A 20806-nucleotide genomic window follows, 5' to 3' on the forward strand; every position below is an offset into this window, starting at 1 on the left:
CACATCTTCCATGTAGATGCACCACTATATACCTATAAAGAAATCATATGATAGAAACAGATTTACAGTTCTTCCTAGAAAGGTAATAGATGAAAAGTATATTTGGAATCACATCCTGTCTGAAACATATACTTGAACCTCAAAAGGGAAGAAGGCAGGAGTGGCTTTAAATCATACTCCAGGGTAGACTTGTGTAAGCCTCTAGCCATTGATCCCTTGCAGTAGGTGCAGATCTTGAGGATACAGTGATGCTTACACTGCTTACACTGAGAATCGGGAATCAAACAGCCGAGACCGATAGCACAAGAGGTTTTTCAACACCGTGTTTGGTAGGAGGTCTGGCTGTCTGAACTGTATAGGGGATGTTATTTGCAGACCCAGCCTCTGTGCTGGGTAATGTTTTTTTTTCTGGGGAAAACTTGCTCCACTTTATCGCTAATGCTTAATCAAGTCCTATTAGTTTTCTTCTGATAGACTTAGCAGTAAAAAAAACTCATTAGTGTTTTACTGATAGGAAAATATGCTTTGTTGAAATTTTACAGGTGTGCGATTAAACAGTTTATTGGGAAGAAAAGGAAGCCTAGAAAAAATGAACAATTACTGGGATGTGGGACAGTTCTTCAGTGTGAGCATGCTGGCTAATGATGCTGGTAAAGCAGTACAAGCAGCAGAGAAACTTTTTAAGCTGAAACCTCCAATGTGGTAAGTGATAGAAGGCTGTAACTCAAGTACCCAACTGTAAGGAAATACACAAATTGTAAAAAAATCTTGTAGTCACTTGAATAACTTGACTGGATTTTTCCATCTTAGATTGTTTGTAACTGACTTTATACTCTGTTCTTTTATTTTGGGAAGAAAGGGTGTGTGTGTAAAAAATTAAGTTACCCATCGTTAGTTTTATATCCCATTGAAACACGTTTTAAAAGAAAGAAATTGGAAATCAGTGGTGATTCGTTGTGAAAGAGTTGTGTAAAGATTGTGAAAACTCTTTTCAGGGTTTGGGTAGCTGCTGCTTCCCTCCTCCATCTTCTAGCTCATAATGTCCTGTCTAATCACCATGTAACAACTCATGTAACTACCTTTTTGCAAAAAGATACTGTTCACGAACATCCATGTGATCTTATGACTTAAAGTTTTGACTGAACTTGCTATTCTTTCCAGAAAAGTGTAAAGATCAACACAATTGTTTCCATTATGGTAGCTTTTAAAGTACATTTAATTTTGCAGTAAATTTTTTGGATGTATAAGTCAGTTAAGTTAGAATCTGGTCAAATTTTCTTTTCTCTCTGTTAACTCACCGATTCAATACATTCTAGGTACTTGAAATCATTAGTTCAGAATCTGATGCTAATTCAGCGTTTCAAGAAACTCACCGTAGAACATTCTCCTAGACAAGAAAGATTGACTTTCTGGCTAGATATAATTTTTGAGGCAACAAAAGAAACAACTAATGGACTGAGATTTCCAGTAAGATACTATGACCAAACAAGTGTTACATGTCTTCTGTTTCTGGATAGGATATAACAAGCGTTGGAAGACTCTAAACACAATATTTACATACTTAACTGCCTGTTATTTCATTGCATGAACTCAAACCCTGTATTCTGCTAATCTTTACTCCATAAAAAAAACGCCAAAACATTTAACCCACTACCCTAAAAGCATCCTAATAAATACTTTTAAGTCTCCTACAACAAATTGTGATAATACTGTTTTGTTGTACATAGGAACACAGCCTCTTCCTGCCTTGTCTTGCCCTTCTCTCTTCACCTGGAAATTTTTTAGGCCTTACTTTGAGATTAGCCATTGTCTATATCAGAGCATGTGAAGATACTGTCATGTATTAGCTGCTGGTTTATTAAGGAAAAATACTCTCTTTTCAGGTTTTGGTGATAGAACCAACTAAAGTCTACCAGCCTGCATATGTTTCAATCAACAATGAAGCAGATGAGAGATCTCTTTCTTTGTGGCATGCCTGTCCCACTGAAATGGTAAAACTACCAGCAGATATGTTTCATGTGTCCTGATTCGTTGTACTTAAAGTCACTTTTTTTGCGTGTAGGTTTTGGAGCACTTTACAATAATTCAAATATTGTTACAATTCTGTGAAGCACAAGCCTCAATATCTTTTTTGTGCACATGTGGGAGTTGACTTTTTACAGAGAAAGTAAAAGGAGGGACTACAATTAGAACTCAAGTGACCTCTAGTTAAGATTTCAATTATCTTGACCATGTGTCTTAGAAGCGCTTGGGTTCTTTGGTCTGCTCATTATATTTCTCATTAAAGTCGCATAATTTTTATTAAGATGCAGCTCAAAGCTAGATAAAAAGCAAAGATAAAGCCTAGCATTGTGTTTAATTTTTTAGAAATTTTAAAGTCTTACAATTATAAGATTAGAAGCAAGAAAAAATGGCAGCCTGTGACAAATAAGCATCAAGAGATAAAAAATTCGTTGTCTTGGATTACTGGATAATCCAAGGAGATTAGGAAAGGAGTAGGTCCAGTTAAGGACAGTGTAATCTCTTAAAAGTGAGAAATAATTTTAGTTTCACTTTGACTTGAAATCTGGAATGTATTTCAGCACCCCTTCTTAACATCAGAACAGAGTAGGTGGAGAATAGATTAAAATTTTAGAAAGGCAAAGCATGGAAAAGAAGCATGTTAGAGCCTTTACTTCCACTGTGCACCATTTATATTAATTTTTCCTCGGTGAATAAAACAACAGAGTATGGCCTTTCTTTACCTATACATCAATCTTATTTGAAATTTGGGGGTAAGAAAGAAAGAAGGGAAAAGAGACATGTTGGAAAAATTTTATTTTGCTCACCATGCTGTAACTTTGTTTCCAATAGTAAGTCAAGGTTGAGCTGTGGTTGATTGTAGCTCTTTGTTCTCTACAGAAACAGATTCATGAATGGAATTTTACAGCTTCTTCCATTAGGGGAATAAGGTTGGTATGTCAGAAAACACTTAAATGTTTTTTTTATTTGATTTATGTTTTATATTTCCCTTAAGTGGGAAATCTGGATTCTACCCTAAATCTCTGCTTTGCATTGCCTATTATAAAAGCTTGTTCAACCTGCCTCGAAATGTCAACACAGAAGAGTATACCTTTCCATGCATGGGCAGTGCTGTGTGTTTCTCATAAGACTGCTCATCTGAGAGAGGTGTGTGGACATGTGTCTACTCTGGGAGACTTCCCTGTTTTCAATTGTGTACTTGCTTTTTATATATTTTTCTAAAATTTTCAGTGAAGTTACTGCCATCTCTGTATTTAAAAACAAGGAAGGCAGAAGAGCCCTTAGCTCTTCTTGCTTCCTTCTGTAAGTGAAAGAATGGTTTGTCTGTTTTTTCTTTAAGAGAAGGAAACTATGGTATCTATTTTTTGTTTGGAATTCAGAAATTCTTTTGATATGTCTAAAAACCTACCAGCTAAAACCTGGATTATTACAGGCATGGACGTAATTTGCGCTAAGGAAAGAATTCTTGAGCTGGAAAGAGATTGCTAGTTACTCAAGGACTAGCCTCTAAATAGTTAAAGTAGTTCCATTTTCTGATGCCTAGATTAATGGAAATGCTAGTCACAAATAAATGGGTCCAAATATTAGTACAAAAGAAGATCAGAATATTGCACAGAAAGATCACGGTTGTTCTGAGAAGTGAAAGGATAGAAAAGAATCACATATGGTATATGCAAAATACATGACAACATCTAGAAGCTAGCTTATATATCTCCAGCTGGGCTACTTTGCTGCCAGGAAGGTCAGAGGCAGAGCACCAGGAGAGAAATCAAAATTAAACCTATCTGTTCAGCCTGGCAGTGTGTCTATGGCATTCTTGCTCTCTGTCTGCTTATGCAGACTGTAGCTAGGAACCAGAGGAGCCATAAGAACAGGGAACATGAGGTGGGCTTTTGCCTTCTCTGCAAGTTTGTGAGTCACTATGCTGGTGGATGTGGCCTTTTCTAGAGATGTAGAGATGTTGGCTTGAGCTATTTGTGTAAGTGTATAAGCTTAAGGGCTTGAAAAACTCTGATTCAAGTACAAGCATAAATTCAGATATGTAATGAATTCTATAGTTCTCAAAGCAGAGGGCTTCTGGGCTGTGATTTTGACCCTAAGCACCTAAGTTTTAGGTCCCGAGTTTGTCTTTTATGAACTTATCTATAGATAACTATAATCTACTTAAGCAAATAAGCTCAGTGAAAAACTGTTTCTCTGAATAAGGTGAGTGGTGATTGCTATGAAAGCCTACAATTGTGGATTTGGACATAGATTCTACCATAACTTCAGTTTTCTCTTCTTAAAAAAGCAGGTTTTGGTTTAATTGAATTCAATGTGATATTTTATTCTACTGCTCCAATGCAATGTAAGTAGATGTGCAGTTGTCATTACTGAAGTCTGTGGAGCTGACTGAGCATAACTCAGCGTAATGTTTGTGAAACGTTATTAATTACTTTCAGTCAACACGTTCCACAGAAATTAATCTTTGAGAAAGATAACTTAATGAAATGGAAGCAAGCAATTAATTTGCTTTGATTCTTAATCACTGCTGGGGATTACAAAGCTCAGAGGCAGTCTTTTTAAACTTAATGGAATTAGATGTTTGCTTTGTATGTGGCAACTTACACAATTGCTATGCCGTTGAAATTGCTTTAGTTTAAAAAAAATAAATTAGTGGTCTCAGTTAACTTATACTCTATCAAAACCCTTAAACTGTATTTATGCTAACCAGTTCATCTTATATATCATATACATTACACTATTTATAGTATGGTATTGTTACTCAGATACTATCTTGTCTATCCTGTATTTGCCCTTGAAAGAATCATCTTGCTTTGTCTCTTAGTTCTCATATCAGCTATACCAGAATGAAGCTACGAAATGGCATAGTGTATTTTCACATAGCTCTGAAAAAAAATCTTCTGGAAAAATTCTAATTTTTTGGAACATCTGTTCATGTAGCCCTTAATGATGCTACAGCAAGTTGGTCTTGTAACATTCTGCAACTTTACTGTAGTCTACTGTCATGTATTTTAACTAATTGGCTCAACAGAGGCTAAGCAAAATCTGTGTTTGACTAAATAGATCAGGTAAGAATCTAATCAATTTTATTATTTTAATGGACAAAAATTATGAGAATACCTTAATGAACATAACAACTTGGCATTTATGTAGAATAACAGTGAAGTGCAATTGTTTGGAATAAGATATTAATTCCTAAATTCACTTTCATATTGATACTATGTCTTATGGCCTCTTCACTTTTCAGTTCAGTGCATTTAGATGGGATATATATGACACTGGCAAGACACAATGTGTAATAAATGATCACTTCGTCAGAATTGTTGCAATTATTGCTGCAGTTTGGAATAAATATTGGTTATGCCAACACTTGTTTATCTGTCTTAAGACCATAAAAACTATATACTGTGAAGGATCTGCTACACTGTAGGTGTTTTGCAGTTCAGTTTTACTGTAGGAGTGATGGAATTATAAAAACCACAAATAGTTGTCAAGCTTAAAAGAAAGGCTTTCCTGATAGCTAGGTTAGTGTCAAAGCAATTCGCTTTCCATTGAGGTATCATCAAATACCAAGAAAACTCATGGAACTGCGTAAAAATGGAAAGGGAGGCAAACAACAAACAAACCTCAAAATACTTCAGATAAATCAGTATTTTAACAAAGTAGCCTAATAATTTATCAAATTGGAGATAGATAATAGAATATATAAATAAACTCAAAGCTTCTAGTTGTAAGGAAAATGCATATAATTGTGTTCTGTCTCTCTGAGGTAGTTAACTGATAAAGATGTTTGCCAAGTGCTCATAATTAAAAAAAAAATGAACTCCTCCTTGTTCTATTTCTTCTAATAGTTACATCCAAAATAATATTTTCTTAATGTGAATTTTACAGCATTTCCAAGTTTGATGAACGATGTTGTTTTCTTTATGTCCATCACAACTCTGATGACTTTCAAATCTACTTTTCTACAGAAAGCCAATGTAGTAGGTGAGTTCAGTTTGTGTGGGTATTGCATGTGAGATCTATGTCATAAATAAAAATGATTTAGTAAGGGTTGAAAGCTGACATTTTTGCTTGAGAAATTATTTATTTCTTCACTTCTTTTTCTTGATGAGGTAGCAAAGAGCTAAACTCACTGATATTTAAGGTGATGAGAGCACTATCCCGTTACACTTGTTGGCTGGTTCTGATCGGTTTCCCTGCAGGTGATTAGGTCTGAGAAAAGGCTTAAGTAGCTTATTCTAATTTATAACTATTACCTTCTTTTTCTGTGTCTTGGCCATGTCATGTAAGGTACAATGTTGGATATGGTTCCCTTATGTATCTGTTTGGTTTGATTTAAGTAAGAGCAACAGAATTTAATAGAAATTTCTAGCTTATATTGTGTCACAGATACCTGTTACTGTTTGCACCTGTATTCAAACATTTCCTGATGATAAGTTGTCTCTGAACAGTAAGTATGCTACCTGAATTTCAGACCTAAATCTTTACAAACCAAATTCTTCCTAGATTTTTGGCATATAAACCTTCTGAATGAAGTAGGAGTGATTTGTTAATGCACTTAATATTTGGGGTTCGATGGTACATTTATTTTTCTTGCAATAATTATTATTTATGTATTGCATGGAATAAACTCAGGTTAAAGAAAATTGTTAGCTCTGCAGCATGCATTACATAAAAGATAGGAAACACTAAAAGTAATGTTACCTGCTCAGCCTTGATTTGGCATTGCAATTTGTGAGTTATGAAACATAGTCATATTTTTATGCATTACTCAGTGTACTACAGGAGTCTGTTCCAGAGAGGCGTGTCTATTAGTGAAAGAAATATGAATATTTTATAATAATTGTTAACTACTTGTTGTAGAATTTGGGAAAAAGTGAGTGGCTCAGGCAGGGAACTACAGGAAAGGATGGTCTTGTGCTTAAGAATCTTCATCCCAGAGAACTAGATGAAACTAGTTAAAGCTGTTCTTCAAAACATGTTATTACTTTTATATTCTTAGCTTTCTGGATGCCTGTCTAGAAACCACAAAATCTGGTTTTTAGAAATACTGAGTAATCATAGTTGCAATCAAAGTCCATAAGAACATTGAAATTAAACTGAAGGTAATAGAATTCTTATCACTACACAGATGGAGAACTACTCAATATGATGTTGCAAATTTAACACTACTGAATGGAACCACTGAAAATCAATACTTGATTTTTTAATGTCTCAGCTTATTCTATAATTACATTTGTAAAGACAAGACCATACTAAGTACTTCCCATCAGTGTACAGAAAAAATATTTGAGTAGGATCTACAAAGATTTTACTATGCAATTACAATAACAAGCAAATATTGGGTTCTGCTACAGCAAATAAAAGAATTGTATAAATGAGTAGGCTTTTCAGTGTGTGTTTGATGTTCTTCCTCATTTAAAATAGGATAAATATGGAGAAAATTAATGAAAGAAACCTATGAACATGCTAGTCAGGTTATTAGCTTGAAAGCAAAGCCTACCTTGCAAACAATCTGTTTAATCTCCTTCCAAAAGGATATTTTTTCTTTGATCCTGTGTTATTTATTGTTTTTATAGATTCTGTGGGTTGGTGAAAGAAATTTTGTCTGATGCAGTTGGTAGTACTTTGGAACTAGAAGGAGAAATAGATGGAGACACATTGGAGGTATGTCAAGGATAAAAGATCCAAAATCTCTGAAACTTGTCCTCAGTCTTCCCTGCACTTCCATATCAGTATACTAGAAAGACAGGAAACTCCTTAACTGTACATGAAATTTCAACTCTTACAAAACTGTTTGTACGCAAGACTTGTATTCACTAGAAAAAATGCATTTTTGATTAAGTGAGCCTCTTATTATTGTAAACTGTATAAATCCCTAATGAAGGTTGTTACTGTTCTTATATTTATGTTGCAAACAATCTGTTGATGAAACTCATCTGATATCAGCTGGATTAAGTGGATAGAAAAGGTAAGATATTAAACACATTCTAGGAAAAAGCCATTTAGCAAAGGTACTTCAGTTTTTGTAGCTGGTACCTGATATTATTATTACTCCAGATTATTTCATTTGACAGGCTTTTTCTGTCACAGAGATTTGTGGATATTCAGAACAGATTAATCAATTATGCTTTTTATTTATCACTGAAATACCCATTTTAGGAACCTGTAGCTGTAGGCTTTCTTTATAGTCAGTACAGAGGGGAGAAAAAAGAAAACTTGGAAAGAGTTATTCATATTTTATGTAGGCTCAGGTCAGGGTAGGCGAATCCATGTCTTCATAAATGGACGCATAGCAAATATCCAGATTTGTAGTACTAAGTACATATCCTGTGTTTCTGTTTATTTGTTTTGAAATGTGAAAAGCCATAACTTTTATTTGTGGTCAAGCAAATTCAGTCAATCTGTTTAATAAGTGTAAAAACCCTGCTACCGTTTGTTTGAGCTGGCTATCTTTCTGATTATGTGTCATTCCAGCAATTCTCTTAGGCTTACATTTCAGAGCAGCTCTTTATCATAATGAACCTTTTGTAGTACCTGAGGCTTCAGAAGAGGATTAAGAAAGCAGACCATCTATTTTACTGTTGAATGTTATTGCATATATCGAGGAAGATGAGTTTTTGCACTGAAGCTTGTGCATAGCGTCCACAGAATTCTCTCCTCAAGTGAAAAGAATGAGATATGCAGCTATTAAGCCCAGCTTAACACATACATCTGTGGTGTCAACATAGCATCAGGGCTCTGCCTTGGCAAAGATAGGGTATTATCTATAGCTGCAGATTCTATATTACATACTATGTACATAGCTAATAGCAAGACAATCTCCAAACCCCACAATCTGTTCAACTATTAATCTTTCAGAGGAAGTGCACTTGCTGTAGCTTGAGCCTTTTAGAAACTGAACTGGGAAGATCACTTGGGAATGCACAGCAGGAAACAATCCTGCATGAATCAGTGACTTATGGAGAAATGACTACAGAAATTAATTTTAAATCTAAGTTATATCATTCTATATATCTTGAAGTTTTCACAATTATCACCTTGTACTTACTGTCTTAGGTTAGTACATTGAAACAGAAATCAGGGTGCAGAAGGGGAGGATTAATTTCTTTAGGTTATAAATGAGCTAAGATGCTTAACATCTCCCTGCAGCCTGAGATCTTGCATTTAAGAAGAGACAACATGGACAGTGAAGCTTTGTATGGTCTTGATAGGCTTAACAAGCACAGAGAAAGCAGAAGTTCTTACCAGTAATTAAACACCTGTTTATATATAGGGAAGAGGAAGAAATAGCCTTGAGCACAGGCTGAGGGAAGAAAATCTGATTTCAGTCAGAATTCTTACAAGAATGTTGTCCCAGGGTGTTGTGTATTTTGGATTGTGGTATTATTTGAAGGCAATTACAGTTTGGTTCTACAGCTAACAAGGATTTGAAAGGAGAGTGAGTGTGGCCATCCTTTCTACCTTAGGGTATTCCCTTCTGGATTTTAATATTTAATGAGTCCCTATCACTTTAAGACTACCTGCTGTACCCCAAATAGGATATGCTCAATCAGAATCTGCCCTACCACGTTCATGGAGAAGGTCAGCTATGAACACTTGTTTATTCATACCTAACGGTTGAATTGCACATCCAGTGGATCACGTAGCCAGACTTTTGGCAACCAGCAGTAATTTATTCAATCTTTGTAGCTGTTGGAAAGAGAGGAGGCAAATGTTAAGTGGCATCAAGTATATACAAGAGTATTAAACTGTCTACTAACTAGCACTGAACTATAAATCTCAACAATTTTCATGTATCCTGGGATCCAGACTAGAGAACATAGGTTTCTGCACACTAAATATAGAGTTGGCTTAGGGCCAGTCTGTTGCGGATAGGGTTGCTGTCAATCTTAAATTCTGCAATGTGACTGCTGTCTTTTTTCTGCACAGCTTTATCTATGTGATAGCTGTGAAAGCTGGATATGCTCCTACCAAAGAACCTGAAAAGTTTTACATACGGCGTTTTGGGTCAGTTATGCCTATCATATAACAAGATTATGTTATGAGCTATGAAGTGCTGAAACATGGAAAACGAAACTGTACTAAAGCTGTGCTAACGCAAGTTTAGTTCCACTGAGCAGAATACGCGAATATGCTGTTAGGATAAACGACAGACGTTTTTTCTTTAGCACACTCCATACAGCGGCATGAAACTTGCCATCTTTGCTGAGGTGAAGCGGGGGGGCAAGTCAGTGACACATAGACATTGCAATGCCAGAGCTGTCATACGAGCTGGGAGGACACTTCAGAGAAATAGATTCGAGGCTGCATTCTATATGAGAGAGTCTTACTATTGAGTGAAGCAGAAAAAGTGGTCATGACAAAAATGTCAATAGTTATGGTCATTGTAAAAAGATTTGTTGGCTGGTTGGTTTTTTTCTCTTCATAGAGAGTTCATATGAAGCCACAGAGAATACCTTGCAGTTTTCCCATATGGGACATCCTCTGGGATTTGGAAACATACTGTGGGGGAGGCCTGTGTATTCCTGATTAACATCTGAGGCTATGAAACTGTCCAATTCCTTTCTTAACTCTTTGCAAAAGTGTTTTTTCAATATCCTTTATCAGTTCCCTGATTTGAATCAGAGGTGTGCTGCTAAACTTCCATAAAAAATTGTTTTATTTAGTGTCTGGGATGTACTTTTATGCAGCATCATTCATCAACAGGATTTTTCACTGACCTCTGTAGTAGGAGAGCTATGTGATAAGATCACTATATGGGACAAGACCATGATTTGGCGTAAATTAGTGAAGCTTTATTGAAGTCGGTGAACCAGCAGTGACTTATTCACCTGGCAACAGCAGCAGTGGAAACCCACTACTTCATATATTTAATCATCCTTGGAGAAGATGAGCTTTTTTTTTTTTTTTTTTGCCTTTTGGAAAAGCTCATGAGGGGAATATGTCAGAAATTAATTTTGCTGTGACTAAGCTCAAATGAGAGTTTAGGGTCTTAAAACAGTGTCCACCCACTATAATATCACTTTTATCTATTGATTAAACCATTGGTTTCAAAATTATAGGTTATGTTCCATACATCTATGTATTCTGAAGACTCTGTCAGCAGTTCTTAGAGATGATACCTGAATGTGTTCTTTTGACAGCACTGTTCCATTGATTTTGTTTTAATGCTGTGTTCCTTGTTTGGTGAATGCATTTTGAAGTTGGTTGGGGAAGATTGTTTTGTAAAGCAAGTAACATGGAAATTTTACAAGTTGTATAACGCGCCAGGCTGGTGGGTAACCTGTACTACAGCTGTGCTGCGGCGGCTACTCTGTGCTGTACTAACTCAGTATAGTACATAACTTGTTAAAGCTCTCTGTAATGTCAAATGTTAGCGATAACAATTTCTGTGCTGCTTTGTTTATCTTTTCTGCTTGCAGTATGAATATGATTATGATGAGAATGGTGACAGGGTAGTTCTGGGGAAAGGTACTTATGGAATAGTTTATGCTGGAAGAGACCTTAGCAATCAGGTCCGAATAGCCATCAAAGAAATACCCGAGAGAGACAGCAGGTAAGACCTCGTTTATTGTTGCATATATACTGCTAATGAAACTGCAGATGTCTGCTGACAACTTTGCTCTTCTTTGCATGTATTTCTATGTGGTTAGTTTGTAAAATCCCAGTATACTAAAATTCAATTTTATTCCCCTCATAGTATTCAACAGTACCCTTTTGAGAATAAGGACTTAATTATTTTTTGGAAAAAGTATGATATATAAAAAATTAGTAGTCTTTTATAACCTATATGTATATCCTATATGATATAATCTGCATATATATCTATATGATAACAGTTCGATAGTCTGTACGTATCTCATAAATTCTAGAATAAGACATACAACTGCAACCCAAACCCCCAAGTATCTCATTTGTATTCTTTTTGGGGAGGGGGAAAACCATAAAAGGAGTTTTGGAGGCAAAGACAGTACTATGTAATGGTACAGAGGAAAGGCATGTTTAAATTCTTTGAGGGCATGCTGCTTCTTCAAGATTCTTCTGAGATCTACCCCTGTACTTTTTCTGAATAGGCAGCCAGTCACACTGCATTTTGAAGGTCATTTGCATCGAGAATAAGATCAGTATCCCTAAAATCCATTCTGTTTACAAACTAGCATTTAAGCATAGCCTAGGAATTTTTTCTATATGATGAGATATGCCTCGATTCTTTGTTGGTTGGTTGGTTGGTGGTTTTGTGTTTTGGTTTGTTTTTTTTTTTAAATAGGTATTCTCAACCTCTTCATGAAGAGATAGCACTGCATAAATATTTAAAGCATCGGAATATTGTCCAGTATCTTGGATCTCTTTCAGAAGATGGATACATTAAGATTTTTATGGAGCAGGTGCCAGGAGGTTAGTATCATTCTGAACTTAGTCTTTCAAAGGAAGCAAGAGCAGTTAGGACTCTAAACTTAGTGAAAGCCAATAGATGTGCACTTAATATGTTTGTGCACTGTATATGGTTTTTCTGTTGAGATGTTAACTACAGGTGGCATTCTTCTCATATAAAGAATAGATTTGAAATGTACGTGTCCCAGTACTCTCTCCCCATTCTGTAATAATTATAAACCTAGAGAAAAGTCATTAAAAGTATTTGGTGTCAAATACTCCTGTGGTATAAAATAATGAAGTTAGAGCTGTATAGTCCATTTAGCCTGAGAATCTGAATGATGACTGGAGCTTTTAAGTTCCTGTTGAGCAGTAACACTGACTGAGCAATTAAGTATATACAAAGCACTGCTATTTCCTAGGTAGATTAGAGGTAAATTTATATGCTTCCCTTGCTCATAATTTCCAGTTCTGCTCCTCCAGTCTTCTCTACATTTTAAGATGTTAAGTGTCTCTATATCCTCTTTAGGCTAAGTTTCAAGTTCCCTTTTGCTATTTGCTCCTCAGTGTCAAGGATGTGTCAGAACGAGTATTAAATTCTTGTAGGAATATAATTTGCAAAATAAAACAGAAATAAAAAAAACAGGAAAAAATGTTAATGTTTTCTGGGGAAGGTCCAGACACAAACATTCAATGTGTAATTAAATACATCTGGAGCATTGAACATAGAGAAGTTGTTTAACTTTTTACTCCCTGTGACCTTTTCACCTGGAAGCTGAGACATTTTAACATATGTGATGCATGCAGATGTGATGAATTTATCACTGCCACTTGTTTTCCTGTACTTGTTAAAAGTGTCAGCTAGTGTTGTTTACATACCTTTTATTTCCTGTTCATATATGCACAGTAGAGTGTGCTGTGATTAGTTGCTAATGTCAAGATATTATTGAACCAACTCAGATATTTTAAACTCTGCCGCTAGTCTTAAAAAGGAACCAGCTGTTCAGATTATGCAGGATTCTTTGAGGAAACTTCACTCTAGAAAGCTCTTCTTGTGGACTGAATATCCCTTTAGCTGAATTTGTCTGACATTAAGTAGACCCGCTACACTTAGTTTATTATGAGCAGAAAAAGCAAAATTCTTTATTTTGCCTCATGTTTAAAATATTTGTGTTATTTAGAAAAAGATTAGTTTTATTACAAGTAGGGGAAGTGTGGATGACCTATCTCCTACTCTGGACATTCATTACTTGGTTTCTTTCAGGAGCTTTCTTCTCTCTGTCTCTGAATATTTCCAGAAGTTAATCCCATATTTGCAAGGGAAAGACTCTTTCCTTTTTAATTCATCCTTCCCAATCTCAAGTAAATCAGCTTCCCTTTGCCTATGCGAGTGGTTGTTGAAGTATAGTGTATAACATCATACAGTGTTATCTTTAGTCTTTATTTCATAAAGGGCTTAATGGTTGCTAGTCCTAGTCTCAGCAGCTGTTAGACTGAAGTGAGGGAGATGCCTCCAGCCCTGTTGTAACTTTCAGTCCTGTCATGGAGGTGGAAGCTAAGCTGGCAAGAAAGAATTAACCAGTCAAGAGCAGCAAAAAAATATTGAGGCATCTGGGAAGAATTGTGCTTAATTATAGGTACTGCATTTCTCTTATGTTAGTATATTGAGCAAAGTCTTAATCCGGACTGTTTCATGTTGATTTGGGGATTTTACTATCTTGGTACGCTTTCTTCTTAACTCTTGTAGGCAGCCTCTCAGCTCTCCTAAGATCTAAGTGGGGCCCAATGAAAGAACCTACAATTAAATTTTACACCAAGCAGATTCTGGAAGGCCTTAAGTATCTCCATGAGAACCAGATTGTACACAGAGATATAAAGGTAAATTTTCCTTTAGTGTATCTTGTGTGATTTGTTTTTTGTCTTATTTGCTTAAGTTAGTTTCACTCTAGCCTGAAGTAGAATTTTCAATAGAATTTCATGGAAGCTTAAAACAAAAGGGAAGAATAAAACAAACCCTTCTCCCTGGTGCTCCTGGAAAATTCCTTTGTAGAAATGTATATTACAAAGATAACTGCAAACTTCAAGGAATACTGAGATTAGAATTTGGAATCTGTACTCATCACTCCCCTCCCTGCTCCCTCTCTCATCCCAACCACAGGGCGATAATGTTTTGGTGAACACCTATAGTGGCGTGGTAAAGATATCTGATTTTGGTACTTCCAAACGGCTAGCAGGAATCAATCCATGCACCGAAACATTTACAGGTAAGACTACTTTAGCAGAGTTTATAAGGTTTTTGATGACAGATTTAGAGTTAAAACCAAGAGGCTCTTTGGATTTGTGATGAAAACATGATTAGATCTCTCTTTTCAGGGAAGAGTGAGTGGGAGTGTGATCACGATAAACACAGGCTTGCTATCTTTCTTGGGTTTTTTTAAATGTAATTTTCTTCCATTTTACTTTTTTAAAAAAATAACTTTTTAAGTGTGATAGGGTAATACTTTTGATTTAAAATGTTTTTCATTAAGTAGCAATTGATTTGTTGCAATTACATTTGGAAACACTTGAATACAACAACTTTTTCATTTAATAATCTTGATGTTAGATTATTAGAAAGTTAGTTAGAAAATCAGGCATGCAGACTTTCTTCAAGTATGTCTAAAAGTGCAGAAACCCAAACACAAACTTATAAATACTTTCAGTTTTGAGGCATTAATTATAAAACCCAATGAACTGGCTAAGTCGGGTGTTAGCAGCAGTGAAAAGAACAGTTTACATGAAAATATGAGGCTGGTATGTTACAGAAAAGCTTTCATGTACAACAGAGTAATAAAAACTTGCAATATTCAGGAAAAACAAGATTTGCTGAGTAACAGCTGAAACTCCACGTTGAGAAATTAATATGTTGTCACATAAATACTCAGTTCGTTTATCAGTGGAGATATAGGTAGCATGATACTTTCACTTGTTATATGGCCATATGCATAGGCTGGTATCACAAATTGGAAGCCTCATACTGGCCTGTAGTTTAAGTAAATGGTACACAGACACAGCCGTCAGTTCTGTGTGGAAGACAGAAGACAACCTCCGTTTAAGTGATAATCAAGGCTTCCCATTACCTGTCTGATAGTGACTCTGCAGTTCCTCCAGCTTTCTTACGAAGGAAGCCATGAAAATAAAATTCTTAAGGTTCTGAAATAATGTTTCTAGGCTTTTTTTACTCATTATTAGCAAAGCTTGTGAATGGGAAACTGGGCCTGTGTTACATGATCTGAACACAGCATGTGATGTCTGCATCAATATCTCATGAGATCAACATCGTATTAGCTGCAGGCATTTGAAACAAATTATTTCCTGCAAAGCTGTTAAGGTTTTAGTTAGAGTCAAATCAAGTTAAGTTCGGAGTCCTTTAAAGAGAAGAAAAAAATGTGTTATTTTCCAGTTTGGAATCAGAAATACAGCGTTTGAATGTTTTGTTACAAATGAAGAGCTACAAGAAGCAATCTCTTCAGTTTATAGATGCTACAACAGAAAGATATATAAACGAGAGTATGTCTGAACAGAGCTGGTTAAATGCTGGCTACTGAAGCATTCATTTAAGGAGTTTCATCATTTTTTCCAAACAAGTTATTCCACAAATAATTTTCTCATAAATCATCTTGCTTATGAAAATGGGTGGAGAATTCTCAAATATGTACAGATCTCCTGTGGTATCTGGAAAAGAGCCTGAAATGTTTGTCTTTGCCATTTTTGTTAGACTGGTTCAGTGCAGTCATACTCCATGGGAAGGAGGTGCACTTCCACATGGTGTGATGTATAGTTATACTGTGCTTCTCGTTTGTACAGGATTTTTTGAAATCTTTTAAGTATGTGAAGAGGTTCCATAAGATAAGGTCAAAGTCATGGAAGAAGACCCTTTTGTGGCTATGAAAAGTCATAGTCCAAAATTTAATTTTGGCCCAGGAAGCCACTATTATGGCTGATTACTGTTATGGTTGGAGCAGATGCTAGAGGAAAATCATTCTGTCTTTGCCTGTGTTTTACATACTCCTTTAGTGGCTTTTTAGCAACTGGTTGTTATCAGAGATGGTATATGGACAAACTGTATCTGAAGAAAAGTCACCATACTGTAATAAAAAGAGGAAAATCTTTCCTTGTGCCCTTCTTTGTTCTTTTTTTTTTTTTTTTTTTTGCAGCCCTGTTTGTGCGTCAGAGATGCAATTTACCATGAGAATAAGTATTTTACCTAAGTGCTCATTTTGGTTTTAAAATCAATAAGCAGGTAGCTATAGTCCAGAGGGTCTTAAAAGGTCGCTTGCAATTTGTTTGGTTCCTTAACTGGGCACATAAACTCTGTGGGGTTTAGGCATTGTGTAATACAAGCACATGATCAGAAGAATGAGACTTCCAGTGGTTTAAACATTATACCCCTCCATTCAAGGGACACAGCCTGAGAACAAAGCTGTGGCTTGAACTTTTGTTCTACGGCAGTCACATTTAATGAACATAGTAAATATCCAATCTCTTTTATCTTCATCAGATGTCCTTTACTTAATGGTTCACAGCTTTACCACAGTGTAATTTTATTGCATTCTTCAGAACAAAAAATAATTTAATTTAAAGATGTCACAACAGACCTGATAGGTGTACTGTGTACAGGCAAACTTCAGAGACATTCAAATTCATCTGTTAAGAGCCAACTATAGGCTTAGGCAGGATCTTATTTTGCCAACATGTATAGCTTTAGAAGTTTCAATGGATTCTTTTTTTTTCTTTCTTTTTTTTTCCCCTAACCTTGGATGTCATAAATCCCAAGCACATCCAAAAGACTTTAAGACTTCCCAAACTGCAGTTTATGATGGGTTCCCTTATTTTTTTAATTATCATGTAATTGATTTACCTTGATTACAACCTTGATTGGTTTTGTGTAAAACTTGATTTTTTTTTTTTGTTTTGAAACATTATCTTTATTATCTTCTATTTACAAAAATAGCTGCTTAATTATAAAACTAAATTTAATTATATTAAAAAAATATAACTTTTTAAAATTCCCTGTCACTAGTGTTCTCCTTATAAGGGGATAACATTCGAAAAAATATTCCTATGAACACTATCTGTCACTTTACAGGTTTTCATCATGTCTTACGTGCATAATCTTTACAATTTGCTATCTGCAAAAATCGTTTGATGTTCTGAGGAAGCATTTGAATTATGTGGTGAATATAGTTTCAGCAGTTTGAAGCCTCGTATTAGAAAGAGGAGGGGGGGAAGGTGGGGTATAGAAAAGATGTTAACACATAAGTTTCTGTCCAGTTTTCAGTCCTGAGATGGGAAATCAAATATTTGGGCTATACAGGTTGAATTTGACATGTTTTTGGCTTGCTTAGTGGTGTGCTAATTCTCTTTAATAAGAATAAAGACTGTAACACTTGACTGTTCTTTTTGTCCTGACTAGGAACCTTGCAGTACATGGCTCCAGAAATCATCGATAAAGGACCGCGAGGATACGGTGCACCCGCTGATATCTGGTCACTAGGTTGTACCATTATTGAAATGGCAACAGGCAAACCTCCATTTCATGAACTAGGAGAGCCTCAAGCAGCAATGTTTAAAGTAAGTACAGGGTTTTTTGCTATAGAGTTCATGAATTTTCAAAAACTAACTTATTTTTTTAATATTAATTTAACTGGTAGTAACCTTTTGTTATGTAGTTACACGAAGCCACAGTCTCAGCTGTGTTCTTAACTCTCACCGAATGATCCTTCTCTGCTCTAAGCCGTGTTGCTCTTGGGGGCAATAATTTATTTTTGTGCTGGAAACAGGTCATGACTCAGAGCAGCAATCTGAAAAGTGAGTGAAGACTTATGAAAACTAATATTCTCTACCCTCTTACTTCTGTCATCTCCTGCTTTTGGTTTATGATTTCCTTCCTGGCAACCAGTCTCTCCAATAACGATAACCAAGTTATTTATGCTCCTTTAAGTTTTTTTTTTTATAAGCCTCTCTCCTGGAGTATCTGTTTGCCTTGTCTTTCAAAGGCCCACTCTCTGCAACATGGTTGGAAGCTATGGTGGAAGAGGGTCGGCTAACTTTCCAGGATTTCTGGTATGTACTGAAGGATTAAAATACTCTGTATTTTACATCCTAAATCCTTTGGATCAAAGCTACCTCCCGGTAAACTGTTTCCTCTAGTACTTTGTTTCTCTTAATGTGTCTGTTTTCAAATGTACAAATTAACACTTGAGAAGAGAATGCTTCAGACAGTTTTGATAATAAATGTATTTGAAAAAAGTTACTTGTTCTCACTCTAAAACTAGCAGTAGTATAAAAGTTTTGATGTGGTAATGTGATATACAGACTGAAAATTTTTGGAATACCACTGGCTTGCAGTAGACTTGTAGCAAAGTACTTACGTTTTCATTTAGGCTTCAGAGTCCTCATTCTTATAATGGGGAAAATATCACATCCATAACCTAGCAAACTGCTTTAAATTATGAATATTGCTAATTCTTTTGTGTATGTTGTTGAAAGTCACTGTGTGAGCATTAATAGAATAATTAATGGAACCATGGTAGCAAAATTAGATCTTTATCAATAAGTATAATAAGCTGGGCTGCAATTCATCATGGCATATAATGCCATGCATCGTATTAGGCCTGTGAGTTTTCCCATGCACCATAGCTAAAAGGCAAAGAAAGGCATGGTTATGCATTTTCATGTTGTTATTTCTACGGTATAATGTCACCTTGGTGCTGTCAACTTCTGACACTACTTCAAACGAAGCTGCCTGAGTGAATATGGCTTGGTTCACTGAAGCTTTCCTGAGGGAGCCATGGAAAAAGACTTTTTCCCACATGGCTGTATATGTCAGATGTGGTTCTGCTAGCAGATACCTTTTCATCTTACACATCTGGCACGTAGTTGAACTGTTCAGTGAGTTACATGTCTTGTTTTTCAGCACAGTTTATTGAACTGTCAGGAAGCGCTGGTTCAGTTCTGGGTGCTTGACGAGGTGTGCGCAGGCTCATGAGGTGAGCTCTGGCAGGATTGTGTGTGTCCCTGCGTCCTGCCCTTAAGCACTTCCAGTCCATAGAGCTGTGTTCTGAAGTTTCAGAACTGCCATTTTTTTAAAATGCATTTCTTGCCCTTCTGGATGTGGCAGAGGTTTTAGTGCTGTTATTGCAGACAGTGTTGATGTGCTACAGTCAGACAATTGGTTTTGTTTTCTGTTTCTTGGCTCTGCTCAGACCTACTTGGAACTGCCTCTTGCTGGGCACCATAAATTGCAAACCGTGATTTCTTTTTGCTGCATAATAAAAGTAACCAAGCTGGGAGCTAGGTTTGAAGCCAGGAATGACACAGGCCAACTGGGCAGGCATGTAAAAAGAACAGAAACCTGGAAAACTCAGGATATCAAACTTTTGAGGTCCCCACCTCCACACATGCACACTCTGTTGTACATAGGACACGTGAGGAGAGGGAAGGTCTGAGTCTGGCTGTGCAGTCACTGTAGAAATTGCAAATGACCAAAGAGTTGGACAAAGTAGAGGAAAGGTGCTATAAAGAACCAGGAACTGGAAATAATTCCTGACTGAGTGTATGTTGTGTGGTATTTCACCTATGGGCCTTGTATGTGCGCATCTGGTTTGGCGTGAAAGGAGTGCGAACAAATGACGTTGGATGGGTATAAGGTAAACAAACGTTGCCACAGAGTTTCCGGATGCTTGGGACAAAACTTATTCCCCTTGAGCTACAGAGATTCAGGTAAGATCAGAGACATGCATTCAAATTTCCTGGTCCTGTTTTGGACTGTCCTGGCTCTTTTTTACTGAGTAAGGGTGTATAACCTGGTAGCAGAGTGCTATCAGCTTGTGCCGCTGCCCCAGCTGGAGCTGGCTGTGTGAGCCTGTCACCAGACTGCAGAAGGAAGAGTGGGCTGACCATGGAGATGAGCATGTCAAGAGCAGTTTTCAGAGCACTGCAAGCAGGTGTCTGTCTCCTCTCTCTGCTCCAAAGCAAAAATCTTGCTGGTCTGATGTTTCAAAGTGGTGAAACTGTATACCCCATTTATAAAGCATTGTCCAATATGTGCATGCGGTTTTACAAATCAGATAAAGATGCTCCATCAGACAAGGTACATCTATAGATGTTGTATCCTGCCAACAGGACATAACATCTATTTATTTGTTTATTTATTCAGTTCATTTATTAAATAAATCAATTAAATTGTGGAGGTTAGCAAGTTGTGTATGTTTATGTTACACATAATGTCAGATATGTTACATGCAGGAAATACTGGGTTTTCAACGTGCTTAGAGTCATGGTTTGGAAGGCCTTAATACATTATTAGCATTTTATATTCTGCACTAATCATTCAACCAGAAGCAGACTGCTCAGCATTTTT

The 20806-nt window shown here is 36.3% G+C and overlaps 1 protein-coding gene across 1 annotated transcript in view; it reads left to right on the forward strand.

Annotated features, from left to right (window-relative positions):
* MAP3K15 (mitogen-activated protein kinase kinase kinase 15) overlaps positions 1 to 20806 on the forward strand; it is an 87296-nt gene that overhangs the window by 55203 nt on the left and 11287 nt on the right. The window contains exons 9-19 of the mRNA XM_037377241.1: positions 543 to 702; positions 1317 to 1467; positions 1884 to 1991; positions 2902 to 2951; positions 5917 to 6012; positions 7608 to 7695; positions 11454 to 11587; positions 12299 to 12426; positions 14150 to 14280; positions 14561 to 14666; positions 17858 to 18015. Coding sequence (XP_037233138.1) covers positions 543 to 702; positions 1317 to 1467; positions 1884 to 1991; positions 2902 to 2951; positions 5917 to 6012; positions 7608 to 7695; positions 11454 to 11587; positions 12299 to 12426; positions 14150 to 14280; positions 14561 to 14666; positions 17858 to 18015 — 1310 coding nt within the window. The remainder of the gene's footprint in view (positions 1 to 542; positions 703 to 1316; positions 1468 to 1883; positions 1992 to 2901; positions 2952 to 5916; positions 6013 to 7607; positions 7696 to 11453; positions 11588 to 12298; positions 12427 to 14149; positions 14281 to 14560; positions 14667 to 17857; positions 18016 to 20806) is intronic.

Source organism: Falco rusticolus, chromosome 2 (genome assembly GCF_015220075.1).
Source record: "Falco rusticolus isolate bFalRus1 chromosome 2, bFalRus1.pri, whole genome shotgun sequence".
Classification (NCBI taxonomy): domain Eukaryota; kingdom Metazoa; phylum Chordata; class Aves; order Falconiformes; family Falconidae; genus Falco; species Falco rusticolus.